This window comes from Pseudonaja textilis, chromosome 1, assembly GCF_049901715.1.
Source record: "Pseudonaja textilis isolate UNSWEBS1 chromosome 1, rPseTex1.2, whole genome shotgun sequence".
Classification (NCBI taxonomy): Eukaryota; Metazoa; Chordata; class Lepidosauria; order Squamata; family Elapidae; genus Pseudonaja; species Pseudonaja textilis.
In genome coordinates this window covers 6757070-6782592 of record NC_141990.1, presented here as the reverse complement: position 1 = coordinate 6782592, position 25523 = coordinate 6757070, and the positions used below count along the sequence as shown (strand labels likewise).

General features: G+C 38.5%; 1 protein-coding gene across 2 annotated transcripts in view; it reads left to right on the top strand.

Annotated features, from left to right (window-relative positions):
• The window catches only part of MED13 (mediator complex subunit 13), a 145795-nt gene that overhangs the window by 12944 nt on the left and 107328 nt on the right, over positions 1 to 25523 (top strand). For both annotated transcript variants that reach the window (XM_026710143.2, XM_026710142.2), the window contains exon 3: positions 13571 to 13739. In XM_026710143.2, coding sequence (XP_026565928.2) covers positions 13571 to 13739 — 169 coding nt within the window. The remainder of the gene's footprint in view (positions 1 to 13570; positions 13740 to 25523) is intronic.

Sequence of the window (25523 nt, the reverse complement as noted above, 5' to 3'; positions counted from 1 at the left end):
GGCGAGAAAGCTTGGAATTGGGTGCCAGCTGGCTGCATTGGCTGTCAACATCAAGCCTGGCATAGCCACTTGTTATTTTTTCTCCCCCCTTTATACAACATTTTCTTTTCTTTTGAAAGGATTCTCTCCCCTTCCCCCCAGCTCAGAATTTTGGGTAAAGATGTCTCTCCTTTTACAGACGGCCATTTACCAGACGTAATATGAAAATTACCTCTTCAGTTGTGCAACTGACTCTTGGCTATGGTATTATTTTTTATCTTATGGCTTCCTTGCAACAGTGGCACATGTCTCTAGTGGTGGAGGAAGCTCAATTATTGTAATATCTTCCCTACAGGGATTAAAGTCGGACATCTACACTGCTTACAGCTCATTAGGAAAGCAACAGTGTATGCTGATAGGTATAACAGCAATTGTGTCTCTCTCTCTCTCTCTCTCTCTCTCTCACACACACACACACACACGCACAGCACCTCTCTCCCCTACATTTTTTTTCTCAGCTTATAAAGAGGGCTGTGCGTATTTTGTGCAGGTGATAAAAATCAAGTGAGTAGAACAGATTGATATCTGTTTGAACAATCTATGTGAAAGATTAGATTTTGGAAAGAGTTCCTGCATTCTTTTTTTGGTTTTGTTTTTGTTTTGGTAGTGGATTGAATAGGCAAGCAAATAATATGGTTAACCAAAGAATGCAAAGAATACCTCTGCCTCGGGCAGGAAAGAAGCTAGAATTCATTGATGGAGTATAGTAAGTGTTTTGTAACCCATTGTCCTATGAAATTGCTTTACATTGTCAGTTTTGAATTTTGCTCTCTCCCTCTCCCTCCCTCCCTCCCTCCAATTGAAATGTGAAATATAAAGTCATAAGTAACTTTAAAAACCTAGTACATTGCTACGCACATGTACACATTTCTCTTGTTTGAAAATAAGTGCCAAATCCTATACAGTAATCTCTTTCTCAGCCCAGTTATATCCTCAATTACCCTTTGAGGTTGATTAAGCTGAGAAAGAAAAGACAGGTACCGTAGCCCTCAATTTATAATAGTTCATTTAGTGACCATTCAGAGTTACAACGGCACTGAAAAAATGACTTATGACCATTTTTCACATTTATGACCATTGCAACATCTCCATGCTCACATGACCAAAATTCAGATGCTTGGCAACTGACTCATATTTATGATGGTTGCAGTGTCCTGGGATCACGTGATCCCCTTTGGCGACCTTCTGATAAGCCAGATTCACTTAACAACCTTGTAACTCAACAACTGCAGTGATTCACTTAACAACTGGAAAAGTCGTAAAATGGGGCAAAAGTCACTTAACAAATGTTTCACTTAGCGACATAAATTCTGGTCACAAGTTGAGGACTATTGTACCGAATGAGAAATTGGGGAAAAATACTTCTCCCTCATGCAAATCTAAATAAGCTGTAGCTGATGCAAATTTAGTCATACATTATCTTATATTCAGGAGGCCACTGGCACAATACAAGTCTTTGTTTTTTCTAAAAAAACTTCAAAGAGCTTCCATGGAGAAGGATGTTAGAACAGGAGATGAGAAACTTCTTTGATTTAGGCTGCCTTTTTCTCTTGAGAACTGTTTTTTCCTCTAAAGTAGCTTAAATCCTCTACTTTTCCCTAAATAAACTAGCTTCTCTTATATTGAAGATTATATGAAAATCATGTTTCATTCTAGTTAACTGTTCACAGCATTTCAGATGACAAAAGAGGAAACGTTGGAGAGATTATTTAAGATGCTTGCTATTTGATATCTTTGTATCCTCTTATGAGAAATTTCCTATTTTATGGGGAAAATAGTAACATGTTAATGAAAATTCTCCCTTTGCCTCCAAACAACTGTCCTTGTGTCTGTATATTAGTTAGTTTACTTTATTGTCATTGTACCTCGTACCACAAAATTACATGCCATCTTCAGTGTACATTATACATAAAACAAAACACACATCCTTCACATTCTGTACAATTGAATTGAAAACCTCTGATATTGCATTAATATTTCACTATACAGTAGAATTCAATATAGTTACTGCTCTGGGTTTTCCAGCCTATTTGTCCTTGTTTTTATTATATTTCTCTTCAGATATTCTTTCTTTGTTACTTGGCCTCTTAGGTTTTTTTTTTTATTAAAAATGTTAAGGTATCATATTCTTTGGCAATTTATCCGGCTCATGTGGAGACACGTTCTGTTCAACATCCTGTTCAAAGCATATTAGTGTTTTTTACGCAACTGCTGTGCCGAATTCCTTTATTTGCTTTTATCTTTGTACTTGCGATGCGTAAAAGCTGGAAAGGTTTCATTAGCTACACCTTCTAGGTTTTTTGCCAAGTCAGCCATAACTTATCCATGGTATCGTTACAGAGCAGGGAAAATTAGTCAAAGATGGCAAAGGTGGATTTGGGGCGTCACCACTTTGTTATCAGGATCAACATCTATTTTCTTCTAATACTTGGATTTTGTTTTCTGAAGTGTGTGTGTGTGTGTGTGTGTGTTTATAATGTAATTTAATGTGTGATGTGAATGTAAATACATTTTTTGTTGTTAAATTTGATATAATTTTCTGGATTTAAAAAAAGAAACAATTTTGGCTATAATTCCAAACATGCATAATGGGTTCTACAAGTTCTACTGCTCTGCATGACATTTGAATTCATTATGACTGTAGGGAGTGGAAGCTTTTATGGAATTCCCTTTCTCTGAGAAATTGGCAGACCCTATTCTGGAAGCAGCATAGGGCACTCTTACTTCAGCTTGTCTTTAGGTAGGAGAATAATTTAATTAAGAGTTAATTAGCTTTATGATCTGTCTCTGGCAGTATAAGGTTCAAGAGTCCTTAGTGTTACGAAGTGCCTTTGATCAGGCTAGGCTTGAGAGTTACTTATAGCCCTGCCTGGGTACATACTTGCTTTGGTATCCCGTAGCCTAAGAAATGTTTCATTTAGATTGCGTTATTTGAAGGGCTGCCCTTGTATACAGTTTAGAAACTTCCACTCGCACACAAAACACTGCAACAAAGGGTCCTGTATTCATATTACACATGTTCTGTAAAGCCTCCACTGCTTCACACGTCCTTTCAGTGCTATAGGTAGTCCTCAACTTACAGACCCTCACTTAGTGACCATTTGAAGTTTAAAAACACTTCCCATTTGTTGTGGGGTGCCTCGCCATGCTAAGCTACACATTAGGTGTTTGCCTAGGAACAAGTTTTCTCAATAGCAGGATATTTATTTCAAAATACTATGTTATCTCTCCAGTTAAGCACACTAAGTATCTACTTAAATTATTCTTCCCGCATCAGGCAAAGACCTTTTAAAAAAGTTATCCTAAGCCTTTTAACATAGTACTATTTTAAATATATATGTTTGATAAAAGCTTTTAATCTGTCTCTGATTTTATTGTATATTGCATTTTTTATTTTTTATTTAATTAAAAAACACACAAGGTTCTTAACTTATGGAGCACTATCCTGTGAGAACTCAGTTTTGAAAGACAGCATATCATTTTTTAAAAAAGAAAGAAACGTTTCTTGCCTCTTCCTAAACATTTTCTGAAGAGGAGACGTTTTATGCTTGGCTTCTTGGAATATATTTCCACCTAGAAGATGATCCCGCGATGATGCGGCATTTTGAGACACAATTTTTATGTGCAAAATCTGTTTTGGATTGCAAAATTAGTATCTGAAAAATTTGCCTAAAAGAAAGCTTTGGCATAATTATCTTTTGTACCTTAATCATGGAGAGCTGATGAAGTTGAATGCTTTTTTTTTTTTTTTGGTTCTTAACAGCGAGATCAGTTGCAACCAGTTGCCATTACAGCCTTGATGAATGAGTTTTGAATTTCTCGGTTAGGAAACTGAAGCATTCTTAAAACTTATTTCTGCAGCTGTGACTTTTATATTTCCAACTGCTTTACATTTCTTACTTTGAAAAACTGCCTGATTGTATATAATTTCAGTGGTAAAATTAAAGATGTCAGTTATTTCCGAATGCATTTTCCAAAGCTTGAGGCTTACTGTTGTGCTGATATTCTTACATTATGTGACTAGATTATTAATTATTGCTTTCTGCAATAAACAAATATTTATGTATTACTCCTCTAAGGAAAATCGTTTCGTTTCTTGTTTCAGAGACTTAATGCTGTTTTTAAAAATCTATTTTAAGGCTGCTGTATATTTTAGTAAAGTATGAATTGATTAAGCTCTTTTAGGATATGGCTTTTAATTTATGCATATGGCATGAAGGCTCAAATCTTTGTGGCATGCTATACACCAAGGATATCTAAAAATGAAATTCTTTGGAAGGGTTGAATTTCCATGATCCCATAGTGGTTTGGCATTTGTGGAAATTAAAATTCAACACATTTGAAGGATGCCTTTTTATAGAGAATTGCTGCATTGCATTCTTTTCTTTCTGTACTATGGAAGTGACTTTTAACTATATTCTAGCTTTTTCTGGCTACAGTCAATTACAAGTCTTTATTAGGCTTATATGTTGCCCATCTTACTTAGATGACTTTAACCATAGCTTGCGACTTGTAATGGCCACAATTTAATGTGATGCAAATTAATTGATTTCAGAAGTAAAAGATAAGATGATCATTCTGTTCTTGAAAGAGTCCTTGATCTAATTCTCCAGCACAGGAAAAAAAAAGTTTTCCTGTGTCAGATTTGCCTTACATAAAATAGGCTGCAGTTTTGTAGTAGTTACACTGTAACAAATGATTGCTTAATCAACCTTCCAAAGTGAAGAACCAGATTAAAGTTTTGTTGTTTTTTTTATACGTAATCAAATGAAAATTTCCAGGTGTGTATGTTTAGGCAGGAAGATAGATTTAAATCTCTTCATAGAGAACTTTATGTGCTAACATAGAGTGTGGAAATTAAAGTACAAAGTGCAGTTTGGGTTTTGCCGTATTTTATTATGGATGTTTGCTGTTGCTAAAAACACTTGCACTGTGTTTGCAAATCAAGGGTGGAAGTAAATTGAAAGATTAGTATAATGTTCTCATCTTTTTCAAAATGTTTCCTTGATTTATTTGTAGCTTGACTCAAACACGATTTTTCTGGTGTGCCTCTGAGGTTAGTAAAACAGGGAAAAAAAGTTTATTTCTTGGCATTTTTTAAAATTTGCTACACCAGTGACTATTTATTTATTGAATCTATATTGCCGCCTATTCGCCTATGGCGACTCTAGGCAGCTTATGGAGGAATGATTTTCCCGAGAGAGGGAGCCATCAGAGAGAAGGCCCTTCTTCTGGGTCCCATCAGGTGCATCTCCCTCGGGGATGGGACCCACTGCATTCCTTGCTCTGATGGGTCGGGTAGATTTGACCGCCAAGAGACGTTCCCTCAGATAACCTGGTCCCCAGCTATGAAGGGCTTTAAAGGTGACAACCAGCACCTTGAATTGCACCCGGAAGCAAATCGGCAGCCAGTGCAGCTCCCACAGGAGAGGTGATAACATGTGCACACTGGGGTCTGCACAAAACCATCCGTCCCCCTGCATTTTGTACCAACGGGAGCTTCTGGATGCTCTTCAAGGGCAGTCCCGTGTAGAGCGTGTTGCAATAGTCAAGACGGGAAATGGCCAGGACACGAGTGACTGTGAGTAGGGATTGTACCTGGGGCTGCCCTTGAATTGCACCCTAAAAGCTTCGCCTATTCCAGAATGCAGCAGCATAGGGCACTATTGGGCATACCTTGGTATGGCCATGTAACACTTTTGCTTCATGAGCTGCACTGGTTACTTCTGGGGGGCGGGCTGGTTGTTACCTACAAAGCCCTATGTGGCAGAGGCCCTGCTTAATGTAGGGACCACTTATCGCCCACCACATCTACCTGGCCAGCTTGATCTGACAGGGTTGCAGCACTCCAGGTTCCTTAAGTTAAGCAATGCCATCTTTAGCAAGGTTGTCAGACTCCTGGCCAGTAGGCCAGATGCGTCACATAACGCTGCTGTGACGATGTGACTTTTGGCACCCCTGATCTATATATAGGGAACCTGAGTCTGTGTTGCAGTACCTTCCCTGTGGGATGAGGTTTCTCCCCAGATCCAAAGGACTCCATCCCGCTCCTCACTTAGACGTTTAAATGAAGATGATTGAAGCCTCCTTTTAACTGAGCTTGTTTCTTTTTGTTTGTTATTCTTCCATCCCTACCCTTTCTTTGTTTCTTGGTGTCTTTATTGTCTTGTTTTCAGGGTTTAAATCTTTTGTAAACAGGAAGTCATTAATACATGTAAATACAGAATAGAAAACAAGACAAATATACACTTATTAGGAATCTCCCAGATGGCAGTTGGAAACACTTGGCCCTGGTTAAAAGCATCCTAGGAGAGTAGTGATTTGTTTGTTTGTAAAATGTATTAGGCACCCATTTTGCCGCAAGGCTGCTCTGGGTGGCTTATAATATTAAAAGATAAAACTGTACAAAATCTACTGGCATATATACAATACTATAAAAACCTCCAGATGCAGGTAGTCCTCAACAATCTCCCCCGCAATTGAACCCCAAATTTTTGTTATTAGAGTGAGACATTTGTTAAGTGAGTTTTGCCCCCATTTTACAACCTTTCTGACCTCAGTTAAGGGAATACTGCAGCTGATGCGTCAGTAACACAGTTGTTAAGTGAATCTGGCTTTCCCATTGACTTGGCCTGTCAGAAGGTCGCAGAAGGGGATCACATGATCTTTGGTCATAGCAACAGTCATAAATATGAATCAGTTGCCAAGCGTCTGAATTTTGATCAGATGATCATGGGGATGCTGCAAAGGTTGTAACTGTAAAAACGGCCATAAGCCACCTTTTTCAGTGCTTGTGTAGCTTTGAATGGTCACTAAATGAACTGTTGTAAGTCAAGGACTATCTGTAATCACTTAATGACCATCCAGAAGAGAAGAGGTGAAGGCAAGAAATCTTAAAGTAGGGGGATTGTGGTAGCAAAGACTTGCTGCCTGGTTTTTCCAATTTAACACTACTGATGGTAGCTCAACATTAGACAACGTGGGATAGCCATATTTTTAAAAGTTTCTGGAAAAAAGGGAGGTAGGCTGTTCCAAAGATGGGGAGCTCTCATCAAAAAAGCCCACTGTTAGGGTTAAGCGTCAGAAGGTCAGAGTTTGTCCCGGAAAGGTGATAATTTAAATAGGTTTTTAAAGGTAATAGCCATCACTTCCTTTGCATCGGAAACAAACTGGCAACCAGTGCAATTCCCTTAGTAGTGGGTATAAGTGTTTGTAACACTTCATTTATACCAGCTGAAATATCTGGATGGCTTTGAAAGGCTTTTGGAGGAAATTATAGTACCATAGTGCAACGGAGAAGCAGATAGCTTTTAGCACGTAGACTTATATATTGCTTCATGGTGCTTTTACAGCACCCTCTGGGCAGTTTTACCATGTCAGCCTCTTGCCCCCAACAATCTGGCTCTTCCATTTTACTGACCCTGGAAAGAAGGAAGGCCAAGTCAGCATTGAGCTGGTCAGGATCGAACTCCTGGCTGTGGGCAGAGTTTTTGCCTGCAATACCGCATACTAATGACTGCGCCACCACTGAACCTGAATGATGGCCTTCAGTGTGTCTTGTGCCAGATAAAATCACAATTGGTGCCCTTGCTGTAGGATCAAAAGGTTGTCTTGGCCACAGTCTCCATCTGCTCCTCCCGTGAGTAAGAGCAACTTTATTATCAAAATTAATTTAGCCAGTTTAAGTGCAACAATACTAATCGGCTGTTCTGGCCCGTTCTTTTTATTAAATTTGGACTAGTGCCGTTGCCTGATACCCTACAAATCAAGTGAGACAGGGAAGCTCCCTGTTGCCTTATTGGTTCAGATTTGAACTGTTCGTGGTTGTATTTTCCCCCCAGCATTGCTCTAGACATCTCTTCATCGGTGTCATTTTCCATTCCTTCTTAGAAAATCAAGAAACCGATTAGGATTGGTGGGCAGGGAGAGAGACCATTAAGGCCAATCTTGTATAGTACCTTATTCACCTCTGTATTTCAGAGGTTAACACAACGTTTGACGGAAGTACCTTTGAGATCCTTGAGCAGTTTGGAAACCCTGTGGATCCATTAAGTGCTCAAGTGGGCCATCTAAATCACATTTTGAGGAGTCTAGTTGGTCCAGTCAACTCCCAACATTTCAAGGAAGCAATTGTATTCTTCACTTCCTTGTAACAGTGTGTTTCCATTTTTATTTGGATAGTCTCCTTTGCACAAAGGCCCATAATTGTATATTTTCATGGACCCATGCTCTAAATTCTTCGTGCCATTCTGAGGACTGAAAGGATATCATCTCTTGGCACATCAGGATATGAAACACCCAGCATCTAAAGAAATCTGTGTTTAGGGCCTACTCCAGAGTTCTCCAATAGTAAGCTTTCTCTGCTTACCTCGGTATGCGACACCAAGAAGGAGAAAGTCTCATCTCATACCGGATCTACACCAGATCAAAAAGTGATGCTAGTTATAAGCTTATAATGACATGAGACCATTTTTTTTCTTCTACATTTCGTAGAGAAATTGAAGGAGAGGAGTTGTTTGCTGGTGGACATTTCTGCATTTTTGCAGTAGTTAAGGTACTGGCTTAGAAACCAGGAGATGGTGAATTCCAGTTCCAGTTTAGGTATGAACGCTGGCTGGGTGACTTTTGGGCCAGTCACTCACTCTCAGCCCAACTCACCTTACAGAGTTGTTGATGTGGGGGAGATAGGAGGAAGGCTATGATGTATACTTGCTGCCTTGGGTTACTTATAAAGTAATAAACGTGAGATAAAAAGCAAATAAATAAATACAACGCCCTTGACCCTGACTATTAAACATCTCAGAGGTCAATTCACATTCTGTAGTTGAGACTATCTTTGCAGGGAAATGGCTACCTGTCAAATCTATTTAACAATTCCTATTGGCTATGTTTTTTCCAAACAACTACTCGCAGTTTCTTAAATTAATACTGATATTAAAATCCTAGCCTAATAGCTTGCTGGTGATGACTGATTTTATGTTCACAAACATTTTATTCAGACTGATGGAAGAAGGAGCATTTTTTCTTGCCTCTGAGCCCAGCGTGAAACAAATTGGGCTGCTAAAAAAGCCAGACATCATAGGTTTGCAAAATGGAAAGGCTATCTTCCATCAGTTCTTAACTGTAACGTACTTTGCTGAGTAGTGACTTTTCTGGAGGTTTTTACTTGTTAATCTAAGGTGCTGTGAAGAAAAATAAGTCCCCGGGGAAAGGATTGATTTGGATTTTATGTCCCATTAATTAAGGTTACTGTAGTGCTCATAACCAACTTCTGGTTCTTCATATTAGGTAGTCCTTGACTTATGAACATAGTTGAGCCCAAAATTTCTATTGCTAAGCGAGGCAGTTGTTAAGTAAACTTTGCTTAATATCTTTGTTAAGTACATTTTACAACCTTTCTTGCCATAGTTGTTGAGTGAATCCCTACAATCGTTTGTATGGTGAATCTGGCTTCCCTATTGACTGTCTCAGAAGGTCGAAAAAAGTCATCACATGACCCCAGGACACTGCAATTGTTATAAATATAAGCCGGTTGCCAAGCGTGTGAATTTTGATCATGTGAACATGGGGATGCCACAACAGTTCTATGTGTGAAAAATGACCATAAGTCATTTTTTTTGCCCAGTATTTGAATGGTCACTAAATGAAAGGTGGTAAGCGGACTATCTATATTATGCTACTGTCCCATAACTGTAAATTTTCCCAGATAGATCCCAACAAATCTGCTGCCATTTCTCTCTCTCTCTCTCTCTTTTTTTTTTTTACAGCCTGAGAAGTTAGGGAGGGTTCCTCTCTGACTCTCTGTTCTCCACCCATTATGCAGCTGAGAGCTATGCCCTCTCTTATCTGATAGTTACTTAGGCAGCATCTCTTTTCCCCATCTCCCAAAGTCTTTCCCACGTACCATTACACATACCCAAGCTTTTCTTGTTGACAGTGCTTAAAGGAAATGTGTTACTAAAACTGAAGATTGAACCATATCCCAGTTATCTCATGCGGCTATAGAGTAATGCTTTTCAGGGATTTTGAGCAAGCTGTAAGATAAAAACTGGCTAGTCCACAGTATTTGTTAGCTACCCTGCATGAGTGAGTGGTCCACACTCTGTGAACAATTCTGTTACATTGCAGAGGCAAGCTGTCTTTCAGGAAAGCTTATGCTGAGTAACTAGGTTTGAAGAGTAGTGATGTAGAATACACCTGGCTTTCTCAGCTTAGAACCACAACTGGGCCCAACGTTTCTGTTGTGAAGTGAGAGAATTGTCGAGTGAGTTTTGCCCATTTTATGACCTACCTTGCTACAGTTGTTAAGTGAATCGCTGCAGTTGTTAAGTTAGCAATATGGTTCTGAAGTGAATCTAGTTTCCCCATTGTCTTTTCTTGTCAGAAGGTCACAAAAGGGGAATCATATGACTCTGGGACACTGCAACTGTCATAAATATGAGTCAGTTGCCAAGGGTCTAAATTTTGATCACGTGACCATGGGGATGTTGCAGCAGCCGTAGGTGTGAAAAACGGCCATAAATCAAATTTTAAAATGCTGTTGTAACTTTGAACAATCACTGAATGAACTGTTGTAAGTTGAGGACTACCTGTAGCAGGTAGTTTTAATCACTTGTAATGATGCATATTTATTGTGTTTTTAAGACACTGGTGAGTTACTGTTTCTCTGTTGCAGATAGACGATGTGGCAGTGCCCATGCCATCTATTTTGATTAGGGATTTGAAACTGCTAATTTATGGCAAAATTAAATGGCTTCAATGCTGTTATACCCAGCTTCAATTTATGAAAGGATTCTTCCATTCTGGCTCAGTGTCCTTTTTCCACAGGGAAATCTTCACTGATCCTTGACTTTTGACAAATTTAATTATTGACCTAGGCTTCTGCCTTGTTAACTTTATGGAATGTTTTGAGTTACTTTTACTGTTATGTTTATGACTTATGTTTCAAAAAAAAATATGGTAAGGGCCATGAAATAATTAAGAGGATGTGCTTGTGTAACTTGTGCCTGTTTTTACAAAAAGCATTTACAGTGATTATTAGTTTGCAGAATCTGTTACTAGCCTGCTGGAGGCTGGCAGTATTCTTGGTTGCTGGGCACAGAAAACAGTGCAGTAGAAGTAGTCCCCCACTTACAGCCATTCGTTTAGTTACTGTTCAAAGTTACAACATCACTGAAAAAAGTGTTTTTCACATGTATGATCGTTGAAGCATCCCCGTGGTCACATGCTCAAAATTCAGTTGCTTAGAAACCTGGCATGTGGCTATGATCGCTATAGTGTCTTAGAGTCCCATGATCAATTTTTGTAACCTTCTGAGAACCAAAGTCAACGGGGAAGCCAGATTCACTTAACAACTGTGTTACTAACTTAACCACTGCAGTGATACACTGAAACAATTGTGGCAAGAGCAATCATAAAATAGGGCAAAACTCGCTCAACAACTGTCTTGCTTTGTAATGGAAATGTTGGGCTCAATTGTCATAAGTCGAGGACTACCTGTAACCAAAAATGCAATACTTGGTACTAGTTGTGTGGGTATGTATAGTAATGGGATACTACTCTTGTTCTGCTATTTAAACATTTTTATGAGCATTGATGAGGCTGCACGGACACGTCTTTAATTACTTACGATTGCCTTGTTGAATGTACTTGTTATTTTTAACCTAGGAATTCATAAATAGTAATGTGTCAAGAGAGCCTCTATATTAAAAGTATACAATATACAGTAGAATAATGGAGTTGGACGGGACCTTGGAAGTCTTCTAGTCCAATCTCATGCTCAGGCACAAATCCTTTCGGCACCGACTGTGGAAACGGGAGCGCGTGTGTGCTGGAAACTAGAAGAGCAGCTGCCCAGTGTGCATGCACGTCGGCCATCTGGTCTTCTGGTTTCTGGCACACATGCACGCACGAAGACCAGTTGGCCAATGTCCGTGCGCGCGCTGAAAACCGGAAGAGCAACCACCTGGTGTGCATGCACATGCAGGGAAGATGGTCTTCCGGTGTCCAGCGTGTGCATTTGCACTGGCCACCTGGTCTTCCGGTTTCTGGTGCACATGAAGACCAGCTGGCCGGTGCGCCAGAACCCAGAAGACCAACGGGCGATAGCTCACATACCCAGAGGGATAGTTCTGTGTGCCACTTCCGACACACGTGGCATAGGTTCGCCATTATGGCCTTATACCATTTCAGACAAATGATCCGCCAACCTCTTCTTCAAAACTTCCAGTGTTGGAGCATTCACAACTTTTGGCAAGTTGTTCCACTGATTAATTGCTTTAACTGTCAGGAAATTTCTTCTCAGTTTTGGGTTGCTTCTCTCCGCAGTTAGTTTCCATCCGTTGCTTCTTGTCCTGCCCTCAGGTGCTTTGGAGAATAGATTGACCTCTCCCTTCTCTATGACAGGCCCTCAAGCATTGGAAGACTGCCATCATGTCACCCCTAGTCCCTTCTTTTCCCTTTACTAGACATACCCTATTCCAGCAACCATTCTTTGTATGTTTTAGCCTCCAGTCCCCTAATCATCATTGTTGCTCTTCTCTGCACTTTTTCCAGAGTCTCAGCATCTTTTTTTACCTCATGGCGACCAAAACTGGATCCATTATTCCAAGTGTGGTCTTACCAAGGCCTCATAAAGTGATATTATCACTTCATGTGATCGTGATTCTATTCCCTCTGTTAATGCAGCCTAGAACTCTGTTGACTTTTTTGGCAGCTGCAGCACATGCCTGCAGCACACCCAAGGGATTGTCCACTAGGACTCCAAGTCCCCTCCAAGTAACTGATAATACAGGTGGTCCTTGATTTATGACCATAACTGGGATTTCTACTGTAAGTCATTACGGTCATATTTTTGAGGCACCAACATAACTGGATCTGATTTTTTTTTTTTGGGTGGCTGTCATTCAGCAAATTTGGTGGTCATTAAGCAAACAGTATCAAGATCATACTTCATTAGCCAAAGGGTTAAACATACAAGGTATTTCACTTCAGTACAGAGGGTGGTCGTTAAGCAAATGAGGAAGTTGTTAAGCAAATTAATACATTCTTGTGTATTGAACCTTGGCAAAAATAGGTCATAAAATAGGCATGTTTTATTTAATAACCACCTTGCTTAGCAATGGAAATTGTGGTCAAAAATTGAGGACTAGCTGTGGTAACAGTGAAGAAAAGCTTGAGTCTTTGTCTCAAAGACCTTGTAGTTTAAAATTTAACAGTGGCTGAGTAGGAGATGTGTTCATACTGGCATAGCAAATCCCTGATACCTCTGCTTAAACAAAAAGATGGTTTTTGTTCAAGAGCTGGAAAAAAATGTCTTATTCTGAGACCATGGTGATTTTGTTGTCCATCAGAAAGCCACAAAAGACTCCTTCATGTATTTATATTTCAGGTGGCCTTTGTATACAGTTAAATGTAAGCTATTAGGACAGCTCTTACAAGTAATAATATTTATTGCCCTTAGTCGTGGTGGCTGTATTCTTAGCTTCTGTTGAAAGCTTGATATTAATTTAGGTTTGTTTAATCCCTGCAGATGAGGAAGACGGTGTATGGGAAAACGGGCTTTCCTATGAATGCCGAACTCTGCTCTTCAAAGCAATTCACAACCTGGTGGAAAGATGCTTAATGAACCGGAATTTTGTCCGTATTGGGAAGTGGTTTGTGAAGCCGTATGAGAAAGATGAAAAACCTATCAATAAAAGGTAAAGTATCTTAATGACACCCCCACCCCTCCACCCCACCCCCGGTTTTCTTTTTCTCTGTATCCATATGAGTCATGGTGGTGCAGTGGTTTAGAGTGCAGTATTGCAGGCTACTTCTGCTGACTGCCGGCTGACTGCAATTTGGCAATTCGAATCCCACCAGGCTCAAGGTCGACTCAACCTTCCATTCTTCCGAGGTGGGTAAAATGAGGACCCAGATTGTTAGGGGCAAGAGGCTGACTCTGTAAACAGCTTAGAGAGGGCTGGAAAGCATTGTGAAGTGGTATATAAGTCTAAAGCGGTATATAAGTCTAAGTGCTATTGCTATCCTTTATTGTGTGCATGTGTAAGCATATGTATGAGGTACAGTTAGTTCTCGACTTGAAACAATTCATTTAGTGACCAACGTTACAACAGCACTGAAAAAAGTGACTTATGACTGGTTTTAACACAACTGTTGCAACATCCCCATGGTCACATGATCCAAATTCAGTTACTTGACAACTGTCTTATATTTATGATGGTTGCATTGTCCCAGGGTCACGTGGTTACCTTTTGCGACATTTTGACAAGCAAAGTCCTTGGGGAAGCCAGATTCACTTAACAACTGTGTTATTTAATGACCGCAGTGATTCGTTTAACAAGTGTGACAAGAAAGGTCGTCAAATGGGGCAAAATTGACTTAACAGTTGCCTTGCTTACCAACAGAAATTTTGGGCTCAATTAGAGTCGAAAGTCGAGGACTATCTGTAAAAATATCTGTAGAAAAATAGGAAGAGGTGAACTAATTTTTCACTTAAGTGCAAATAGTTACTTGATGATAGAACTGATTTTCATGTATTTGCAAGTTCCTGGAATAAACTCTGCTTCTACAACCATTCCTATATAAAATCTTCCTTTCATTTTTGCATGGGCTGGTATCAGTGAAGGCAGAGTTGCTTTTGTATCCTTCTCTTGGCTGCTGAAACTCAGAGTTATAGCTCTCCCAGAGAAGAGATGCAAATAAATGCCATGCAAATGTCTTTTATTAAAATACTTTTTGGAAATCATGACAGTAATGCCATGTAGCTATATTGGTCCATTAAAAAATAAATGGAAAAGGTCATAATGTGATTGAACTTTTCATTAGGATTGACTGCGAGTCCAAAGGAATTTGAGAGCTTATTCACTGTTTCATGATTTAACTAGGAAAATATAGATGTATCAGTGTTACTTTTAAATTTAGGGTTGTAGGCATTTACTAAATATGAGCCAGCCGTGTGCAGCAGCAGAAGCCAAAAAAGCTAATGCAATCCTAAGTTGTATTAACAGAGGGATACAATCAAGATCAAGTGCGCTACTAATAGCACTCTATAAAGCCTTAGTAAGACCACACCTAGAGTACTGCAACCCGTTTTGGTCACCACATTATAAAAAAGATGTTGAGACTCTAGAAAAAGTACAAAGAAGAGCAACCAGGATGATTAGGGGATTGGAGGCTAAAACATACAATGAATGGTTATAGGAACTGGGCTTGGCTAGTCTAGTAAAGAGAAAGACCAGGGGAGACATGATAGCAGTCTTCCAATATTTGAGGGGCTGCCACAGAGAGGAGGGAGTCAAGCTATTTTCTGAAGCACCCGAAGGCCAGACAAGGAATAATGGATAGAAATTGAACAAGGAGAGATTTAACCTAGAAATAAGGAGAAACTTTCTGACAGGGAGAACAGTCAACCAGTGGAACAGAAGTTGCCCTCGGAAGTTATGGGAGCTTCATCACTTGAGACTTTCAAGAAGAGATTGGACTCCCATCTGTCAGAAATGGTGTAGGGTCTCCCGCTTGAACAGGGGTTTGGACTAGATGACTTACAAGGTCCCTTCCAATTCTGATTATCTGTTATCTCACTTGTCTTCCATTATGGACCACCTGTGACCTTCACAGGCTTTGTTTTAAAGTTATTGTAAATTGAGATTATTGATTCTTGCATCTGTTCAATGTATTTTTCTTTGTTTAGCAAAATGCAGAAAATAATTTGTGGAGTTCTTGGTGTCATTTGTATTTTGAAAATGGGATATTATGCATGCCTTTAGAATGTTCCTGATGGAAACTCATGGGGTTATTTCATTCAGTGCCTCCAGAAGTTGTGAGTGCTCCATTACTAGAGGTTTTTAAAAAAGAGATTGGACAGCCATTTGTCTGAAATGGTATAGGGTTTCCTGCTTGAATAGGGGGTTGGACTAGAAGACCTCCAAGTTCCCTTCCAACTCTGTTATTTTGTTATTCTGTTAATTATTTTATTAGAGGGTCAGTTTCCATAATTCCTACTATAAACTCTGCATCAAGAACTGTATGTCTGTCGCTGAACGTTCATTGGCTGTTAATTCCTGATGTTTATTCAGTATTTTAGGATGAGCTCCTAAGAGGTTTTTGTGTGGGTATGGCAAAATGCTAAGTGTGAGAAATATGAAGCAGGTTTTGTTTATGAGTTCTCTTGCTCAATATTAAAAAAAAGTTGCATGTACACTTTTTACTTCATAAGAATATGTTAATAATGTCAATTATGGTGTTTTATGAAAATTCAGATATAGCCTGCACTGATATTAACCTGGCAAAGAAACACATAGCTACGATTTTCTTCACAGTGACTTGTTAGCTAATTTTCATGTGGCATTCTTCAGTGTAGTTTAATTTGGCAGGGTTAAGTGCTTGTTTGTGCATAATAGTTTTTTGTAATTTCATTTCTGAAATTGCATGTGGTTTTTTCTAATTTGAGATAGATTAAGTTTTTTTTCCCCACAAGTAAAGTATTGAATAAATGGGCTCTCTATTTTAGGAAGAATAGAATGGAATGAAATAGAAATAAGAATAAACTATTTTATTTGGCAAGCATGGTTAGATACACAAGGTATTTATCTCTGGTACAGAAACACTCAGTGTACTGAGTAAGGAGAGATTTTTAAAAATTAAATTAAAATGAATGATTATAAGGTTACCAAAGATATTAAGCATCTACCATTGCCAGTGAGATAACTATGTGGAGTTCTTTAAAACTAGTTTATTTATTTATTGGAAGTCAGCAGATGAAAGAATCTGGGCTGATACAATAAGCAAAATATATGAGAAGAGTCTGTAGGGGTAGGTAGTCCTCGACTTATGACCAAAATTGGGACCAGAATTTCATTTCTATAAGAAGATGGTTGTTTAGTGAATCATGCCCAATTTTATGACCATAAAAGTTGTAGTAGTTAAATGAATCATGGCATGCGGTCATTAAGGGAATCCAGCTTCCTCCATTGATTTTGTTTGTCGGAAGCTGGCTGGGAAGGTTGCAAATAGCAATCATATGACCCCAGGATGCTACAGGATCTTAGATGTTGGTTGCCAAGCCCCTTGAATTTTGCTCACATGACAGTGGGAATGCTGTAACAAGTGTGAGGATTGGTTGTAAGTCGCACTTTTCAGTGACTTCGTAACTTTGAACGGGTTGTCAAATGAATGGTTGTAAATAGAGGACCATCTGTACATTAGAAACCAAAGAAGAGCATCATTTCACCTTACAGGGATCCATCTCAAATTAGCATCCACAGACACCTCATGTTTCAGAGAGGTAGCCGTACAAGAAAATAAACATGATTTCACCCCCTCAGTAAAATGCCTTTAATATGACCTAGGACCCCTGAGATTTATAGCTATCATGGCAATTAAATACCTTTTCCTTTAGGGCCTTTGAAAGCAACCAAATTGATGGCCATGTTTATACCCTGTGATTATGAATTCTGTAGAATAATTATGTGACGAGCTTAAAAAGGTAAAGTTTTTGTCGAAGCAGTTGTCTTAATTTTAAGAAATCCCATTTGAAACTACCTTTGCCTTACATATTCAGATGATGGTAAAGGAATCTGCTTTGCAGAGATGGCTAGAAGATAACCCATGGGAGCATTCAAATAATGCTCTATTGCAATTGCAGTTCTGAAGAAAAGCAAATACTGCTAGAAAGCTGACTGCATAAGGGAGCATTTTCAGAAAGCCAGGGATATTTATTGGACAATGCTGAAGTGGAATTCACTTAAACTACAGTTCAGATTCTATCTTAGATAGTTCTGCCTTTTAACTTGGAATGCAGCGTAATGGAAAACAGCAGGTAAGCAACAGGCATAAAAAGACAGAAAGAGCATTCCACTCAGCATCTGTTTTAATTACTCTTTTGCTCCCTCTTCATCTTTATACAACAGATACAAAAAAATAATTGCAATGAAACGAGAGTATTAATAGCCGAAAACAAGAGAGAATTACTTTGATTTTCTGATATTTTGATCGGTAACTTCTCCATTCTCTTTTCTACCTTAATCTGAAATCAAAAGAGACCATTCAACTCTGGGTATAGAAATAAGCTACTTGTACAAGTCCTCTATTTTTAAAAAAATGACCCAGAGCAGCTCACCACTACAGGTAGTCCTTGACTTATGACAACAATTGAGTCTAAAATTTCTGTTGCTAAGTGAGACAGATGTTAAAGTGAGTTTTGCCCCATTTTACAACCTTTCTTGCCTCAGTTGTTAAGTGAAGCACTGCAATCCGACTTCTCCATTGTCTTTGCTCGTCAGAAGGTTGCACAAGGGGGTCACCTAACCTCCCCACCACCATCACCACCATGACATTGTAACCGTCATTTATAAAGAACCAGTGGCCACACATCCGAATATTGATCAGGTGGCCATGGGGATGCAGCAATGGTCATGTGAAAAATGGCCATAACATAAGTCACTTTTTTCAATGCTGTTGTAACTTTGAACAGTCACTAAATGAATGGTTGCAAGTCAAGGACTACCTGTAATTGCTGTTAGGGGTTTGAGTATTAAAAACAAGTATGATGTCAAGGAGACGTGGTCTAGTCTAGGGAGGTTCTTAAGGAACTTCCAGAAAGTGATCCTTTGGATATTTTTTTGTTCCTTGTTGCTTAGGACTTCTAATATTATGATTGCTGTGAGGGAACATGGGAATTGGATCAAGATGCCACTCCTTTTTCTTGGCCAAAGGCTATCTAATACCTGCTTCCTAATCACTTTTCACTTGCAGTGCCAAGGATATCTTTTGCATGGTTGTTTTTCTCTTCTCACTTTGTAAGTTTGAACTTGTGGTTAAAAGGTAATTCCTTTGCCGTAAAATGGATTTGCTCTGCATGCTGAGGTTGTATGAGCCCTGTATGCTGAAGCTTGAGTCTCTTTTAGGTTTTTCTTAATCCCACCTTTATTCTTTTTATAAATAACTCAAGGCAGCAAACTCACTTCGTACTTCATCCTCCTCCTGTCTTCCCCACAACATCAACGCTGTGTAGTGTGTTGGGCTGAGAATATGACTGGTCCAAAGTCACCCAGCCTGCTTGCATGCCTAAGGTGGAACTAGAACTCACAATCTCCTGGTTTCTAGCCTGGTATCTCAACCACTAGACCAAACTGCCTCTCTTTCCTCTGTTACCCAGGCTCTGATAGGTAGCTTAAAAGTGTCCCGTATCGCTACAGAGGCTGGTGGAGTTTCTTTTAGCAGTTTTGCATGTGTGTGTGTGTGTATATGTGTGTGTGTGTTCTTAATGTTTTCTATATACATACATATATGCATATACATATATATATTAGTGCATGAGGTTTTATTTGTTGGACTGCTTCCAGGCGCACTGTTAAAATATTTTTTTAAAAAAATAAGTTCTTAAAAATCACGGACTGTTTAGATATCAGTTGCTTAAGGATAGTTTAGTTATATAAATGCAGATAAACATTTCCCACATTAAAGTGTAGTTATACATTCCTTTCTTTGAAATAGAATATCACCTCACCTTTATAATAAATTCATGTAAAGTTGGTGATGATAATTAGATAAAAGGTTTAATGAACAACTCGCTGATCATTGAATGAACAGAAATAATTAGACTCTTAAGTATCTTTATACTTAGCCTTCACCCTTCATGTTCCCCATGGACACAGTAGTCTGAGGAAATTATTGGAAAAAAAAATCCAGTGAGAGTCAGTTTTCCTTTAGGATTTCTCTACTAGCTTGATTCTAGCCACTTTTCTTGCACAGCAGCTCCCACTGAGAACTCCTGTTACTTGGAGACAGTCTTACTTTTTATTTTGTTTCTGTGAAACTTTAAAAGAAGTGAAATGTGTACAGACTCGTTTTTTTCCTAATCAAAGGAATGTTTTGTGGATGGGAGAAATCAGGACTCTTCTATTTCTTCGCTGTTTAATTAGATATTAAGCCCACCCTCCCCTAGGGGGAAATTAAAGCTGTCTTGCCTGAGCTGCTTTGAGTTCCACCTCCTCCAGCTTCAAATTATTCTGCTGCATGGAAAAAAAATAATTGTACAAAAAGAACTCTAAGCTATTCATTTTGAGAAGAGCAGCTATATTAGCCTTTTGCGACAAAACAAGATTTCATGGCACCTTAAGTATTGACAAATGTATTAAGGCAACTTCAGATGCATGAATTATGCTATGTCTTTAAAAGTGCAATGAGCTTCTTGTTTACTTAATCTATCCAGCAATCCTTGACTTACAGCAGTTTGTTTAGTGACGTTCAAAGCTATAAGGGTGCAGAAAAAAGTAACTCATAATAGTTTTTTCACACTTACGCCTGTTGCAGCCTCCACTGACCAGAATTTGGATGTTTGGCCACTGATTCATATTTATGACAGTTGCACTGTCCCAGGTCACGTGATCATGTTTGCAACCTTCTGACTCAAAGTTAATGGGGCAGTTAGTTTTACTTAACATTATTTTACAGGTAATCCTTGAAATACAATCACAATTGAGCCCAAATTTTCTGTTGCTAAGTGAGAAAGTTGTTAAATAAATTTTGACCCACTTTACAATCTTTCCTGCCACAGTTGTGAACCAGTTGCCAAGCGTCCAAATTCTGATCACGTGACCACGGGGATGCTGCAACAGTTGTATGTGTGAAAAATGGTCATAAGCCACTTTTTCAGTAATGTAACCTTGAACGGTCACTAAATGAACTGTTGTAAGTCAAAGACTACTTGTACTAATGTAACTGTGGTGATTCTCACTTAGCAACAGAAAATGTGGGCTCAATTGTAGTCTTAAGTAGAGGTCTACCTTTGTAGGTGGTAATCTGCTTAACTGGAAGATGGGCCATATTGTGGTGTTTCTTTAAAATTTTAGATGCATTTACTTCAGGTAAAATACCTTACTTTAGGCAAACATTTAAAAACTGTAGAGTGAAATTTAATGGCACTCTACCTGCAAGATTTGTTTGAAATTAAAAGAGGTTACTTGTCATTGCTTCTTAGTGGAATGGCTGTGCACCTGGAAATGGAATAGAAGTGCCTACAGCCATATATTGCACAATTAGGTTGGGTATAATTGGATTTGAAAATGCAGAACTAAAAATTCCCCGTTTTCTCTCTATGAATATTCAGATTTATAAAGGTGAAATTGTCTGTCTTGAGCTCTTATTTTTTTACAGTAGAAAATAGAATAGAATAGAGTTGGAAGGACCTTGGAGGTCTTCTAGTCCAACCCCCTGGGACTCAGACAGGAAATCCTATACCATTTCAGACAAATGGTTGTCCAGTCTCTTCTTAAAAACTTCCAGTGTTGGAGCATTTACAACTTCTGGAGGCAAGTTGTTCCACTGATTAATTGTCCTCACTGTCAGGAAATTCCTCCTTATTTCCAGGTTGCTTCTCTCCTTGATTAGTTTCCACCCATTGCTTCTTGTCCTGCCTTAAGGTGCTTTGGTGAATAGCTTGACTCCCTCTTCTTTGGGGCAGCCCCTGAGATATTGGAGCACTGCTATCATGTCATCCCTAGTCCTTCTTTTCATTAAATGAAGGATTAGAAAGATGTACCCTACAATATTTAGAGATGTTCTGTGATCACTTATGGTCATAGAAATCTAAAAATTCCAGAGATAAGTCTAACACTAATCAACTTAAAGTTTAACTAATTAAGTTATCAACATACAACATACAAAGTCCTGAATCTTGATTTATGACCACAGTTGAGCCCAACATTCCTGTTGCAATTGTTAAATGAGTTTTGCCCCATTTTATGACCTTTCTTGCTACAGTAAAGTGAATCACTTGTTAAGTTAGTAATGTGGTTGTTAAGTGGATTTGGTTTCCCCATTGACTTGGCTTGTTAGACGGTTGCAAATGTCCCCAGGACACTGTCATAAGTGACATTTTTCAGTGCTGATGTAACTTTTGAATGGTCACGAGACAAAAGGTTGCATGGCATTTAACAACTGCAGTGATTCACTTAGCAGCTTTGGCAGGAAAGGTTGTAAAATAGGGCAAAACCCACTTAACTGTCTTGCTTAGCAATGGAAATTTGGGGCTCGATTGTGGTTGTAATCCCCCTCCCAAAAATCAAGGAAGTCAATTCTATTTTTGTACATGCTTATTAAAAATATTTCAAAACAAACTTTTAAATTGTTTAATGAAACATAATCTATACAGAGCTTTGCACAGAAGTACAGGTAATCCTAGACTTACAACTGTTTATTTAGCGACCATTAAAAGTTATGGTCTGCAGCGTCTTTTATACAAGAAATCAGCATGCAAAATGTCATTCATGCAAACTCCTGTGTGGTTGCAATTTAAAAAGTTGTGATGTGTGCCCACAAAATTTTAAGCTTAAAGCAGGATTATAAATACACACGTCACCAGAGTTAAGCAATGGATGAAATTTGAGATGGCTGCAATATGCAACTAGTGGCAGACCACAGTTTTCTCTCATGCAGGGTAAGTAGCTTTACTTAGATTCCATATCTCTAATTAGTGTGTTGTAAGAATTAATTAAATATCTTTATTTCTGGAAAACGCTGTTGAAAGATGTATCAACCAAAGAAGGAAGATATCTTTGTACTAGGAGAAAATGCATGCTTTGAGGGTTGTTTCATGTTGTGATAAGCTGACATGAAACTTGGGTAAAGTCTTAGTAAGAGTTTGAATTAATGACAGCAAAAAAGTTAGTGATAAGGAAGATTGCAAGTAACATATATATACACTTTTAATTACTTTAGGAACTTGAATCTCTTCAAAAATAAGTCAGTGTTGTAACGTAAATTGCTCTTATTTTTAATCAAAGTTATAGTGAGCATCTACTCTAAAAAAAGATATCAGGTTTGGTATGATTTGCACTGTTTATTTTTTATTTTGTTTTTGTTATGTGATTTATATCCTACCTTCGGGAACTCAAACATAATACTCTAGTTTTTCCCCACAGCAACAATCCAACAAGATTGACTAAGCTGAAATTACTGCTTTATTTATTAATTAAATTTGCATAGCTGCCCATCTCACAAGCATAATGGTGAACTTCCTTGGTTTAGGCCTCCCAGATGGGAACTGCCCAAAGCTGGTTATAAAATGGACATCTGTATAAGTGTTTTAAATAAAGTGTAACTAATTTTAGGCAGGCTTGAATCTGGATTTCCTCAGTTCTTAGTTCAACATTTTAACCACTACATCAGGGATGAGAAACTATTGCTCCTTTATGAACTGTGGACTTCAACTCCCAGAATTCTTCAGCCAGCATGGAATTTCAGGTCAGAATTTCAGGCATGGCTGGCTCAGGAATTCTGGGAATTGAAGTCCACAGGTTATAAAGGGGCTGTAGTTGCCCCCTTCTGCATTACACAATGCTGACTCATGCTGTTGCTGGTATGCTGTTTTGAATCAGTTTCTACCATCTTTATTCCGGAAATGTTAGTTATCTTTGGAAAGATGTGCTGTGTAAATATTTAGACAGATGTAGGAAAGCTGGTATCTTTCATTATAATTAGAATAACTTTTGAAAGGTCTCTGGGCCTTCAGATACCTCATTTTCTCTTACTAATGCAGGCATGCTTATTGGACAGACTTTATTCTCTATGCTACACAGGTAGTCCTCAACTCACAGGTGTTTGTTTAGTGACTGAAGTTACAGCCACACTAAAAAGTGACTTGCAACTGTTTCTCACGTTTATTGCAGCATCCCGATGGTCATGTTATCGAAATTTGGATGCTTGGCAATATTTATGATGGTTGCAGTATTCTGGGGTCACCTTTGCTGACCTTCTGCAAACAAAACCAACGGGGAAGCCAGTTACTAGCTTAATTACTGTGGTTCACTTAACAACTGTGGCAAGAAAGGTCATAAAATGGGGCAAAACTCATTAACTGTCTTGCTTAGCACCAAAAATTTTGGGCTCAATTGTGGTCGTAAGTTGACAACTACCTGTAGTTACAAATTTTGGACTCCACAGTGGTCTTAAATCGAGGACTACCTGTATAGCATAGAGAACAAAGTTTGTCCAATTAGCATGCCTGCTAATTGAGTAAAGCTTCAACTCTTTTAAGTCGCTGCTATCACCCACAAGAACAAATTCGCATTTGTTGGTTTTTGATACTTAGACATGCATTCCCATTTTTTACACTGCACAAAACAGTATTTTTAATATAATTTAATAATTATAATTACTTTCCTAGTTTCCTCTCTAAGCCACAGGTTTGGACTATAAGACCCCCAAGATTCCTTCCAACTTTGTTATTCTATTCAGTTTTTAAATAATTATGTTCATTTGTCGAATTTAGAAACCTCACTCTATCTCTAAACTCTCCCTCAAAGAAGACGTAACTAGATCCTCTCAAGATCGTTTCTTCTTTACTTTACCAGATGCTCTCTTTCCAAAGTGTGGTAATAATATTATTAGTTCAGTTCAAGGGCAACTATAAAGGGTATTCTTCCATCTTAAGCATTCAAACAGCGGTAATTCCTCTTGTGTGTAATTTGACTTCGTTTCCATCTTAAAGTAATCTAGGAGGAGAAATCAAAAATTCCAGGCACATTCATGCTGTGTGATCCTATGTAGGATTGATTTTTTTTTTAGAAAAAGAATGTTTTGGAACAGCAATGCATTCTAGCACCACAGAACTCTGGACGGCATTCCTCATCTTGCTGTGAGGAAAAGAAAATGTGTACTTTTGTTCCCTTATTATTCTTCCATATTTCGTTTTACTCATTTTCTCTAAAAGTCTGTATAGGGCAAAACTCACTTAATAAATATTTGACTTAGCAACAGAAATGTTGAGCTCAATTGCCGTAAATCAAGGACTACCTGTATTTGGCCTTGTTTTTCTGGTGGCCATAGGTCTTTTTTTAAAAAAAATTAATGTCACTCAATTTTTGATATTACCAGACATTGATCTTTTAACTGTCTCTTAACATTTTGTAATCAATTTTTGCTCTGCTCTTAATTTATACCTATTCACACTTCCAGTATTTCCCCATTAAATGGATTATCTGATGGCTCTAATGCTGCTTGTATTTCCTAGTTAGATACTCTTCTAATCGCTTTGTGGCTGCTGTGATTCCTGATTCACCATTGTTCCTTTTGTTCGTGAGAGCAGCTGTTGAGATATAAACTGCAGCCACACTTACTTATTAATATGACAAGTATCTGTTTAATAGGGACACTTAATGTCATTTCACACCCTTCAATCAATTTAAGTAGGAACAAGCTAAAGATGAACTATTATTTGAATACAGCCATATCGATCTCGGGATTAGAAAATAAGGAATAAAAACAGTTTTTACACGTTCAGTCACAAAAAGGTCTTCCTTCTCTGGGAAAAAAAAATGACATAAATCTTCCCTCGAGGTGAGGATGGCCTCCCAAGGTCCCTTAAGACCTGGTTATGCCACCAGGCCGGGAAATCGCAGGGGGATAGGTGAATTGTTATTACGCATCCCTTCACCTATTAATTTTACCTATTTTCTAATTTTTTACTTCTCATTGTAGGT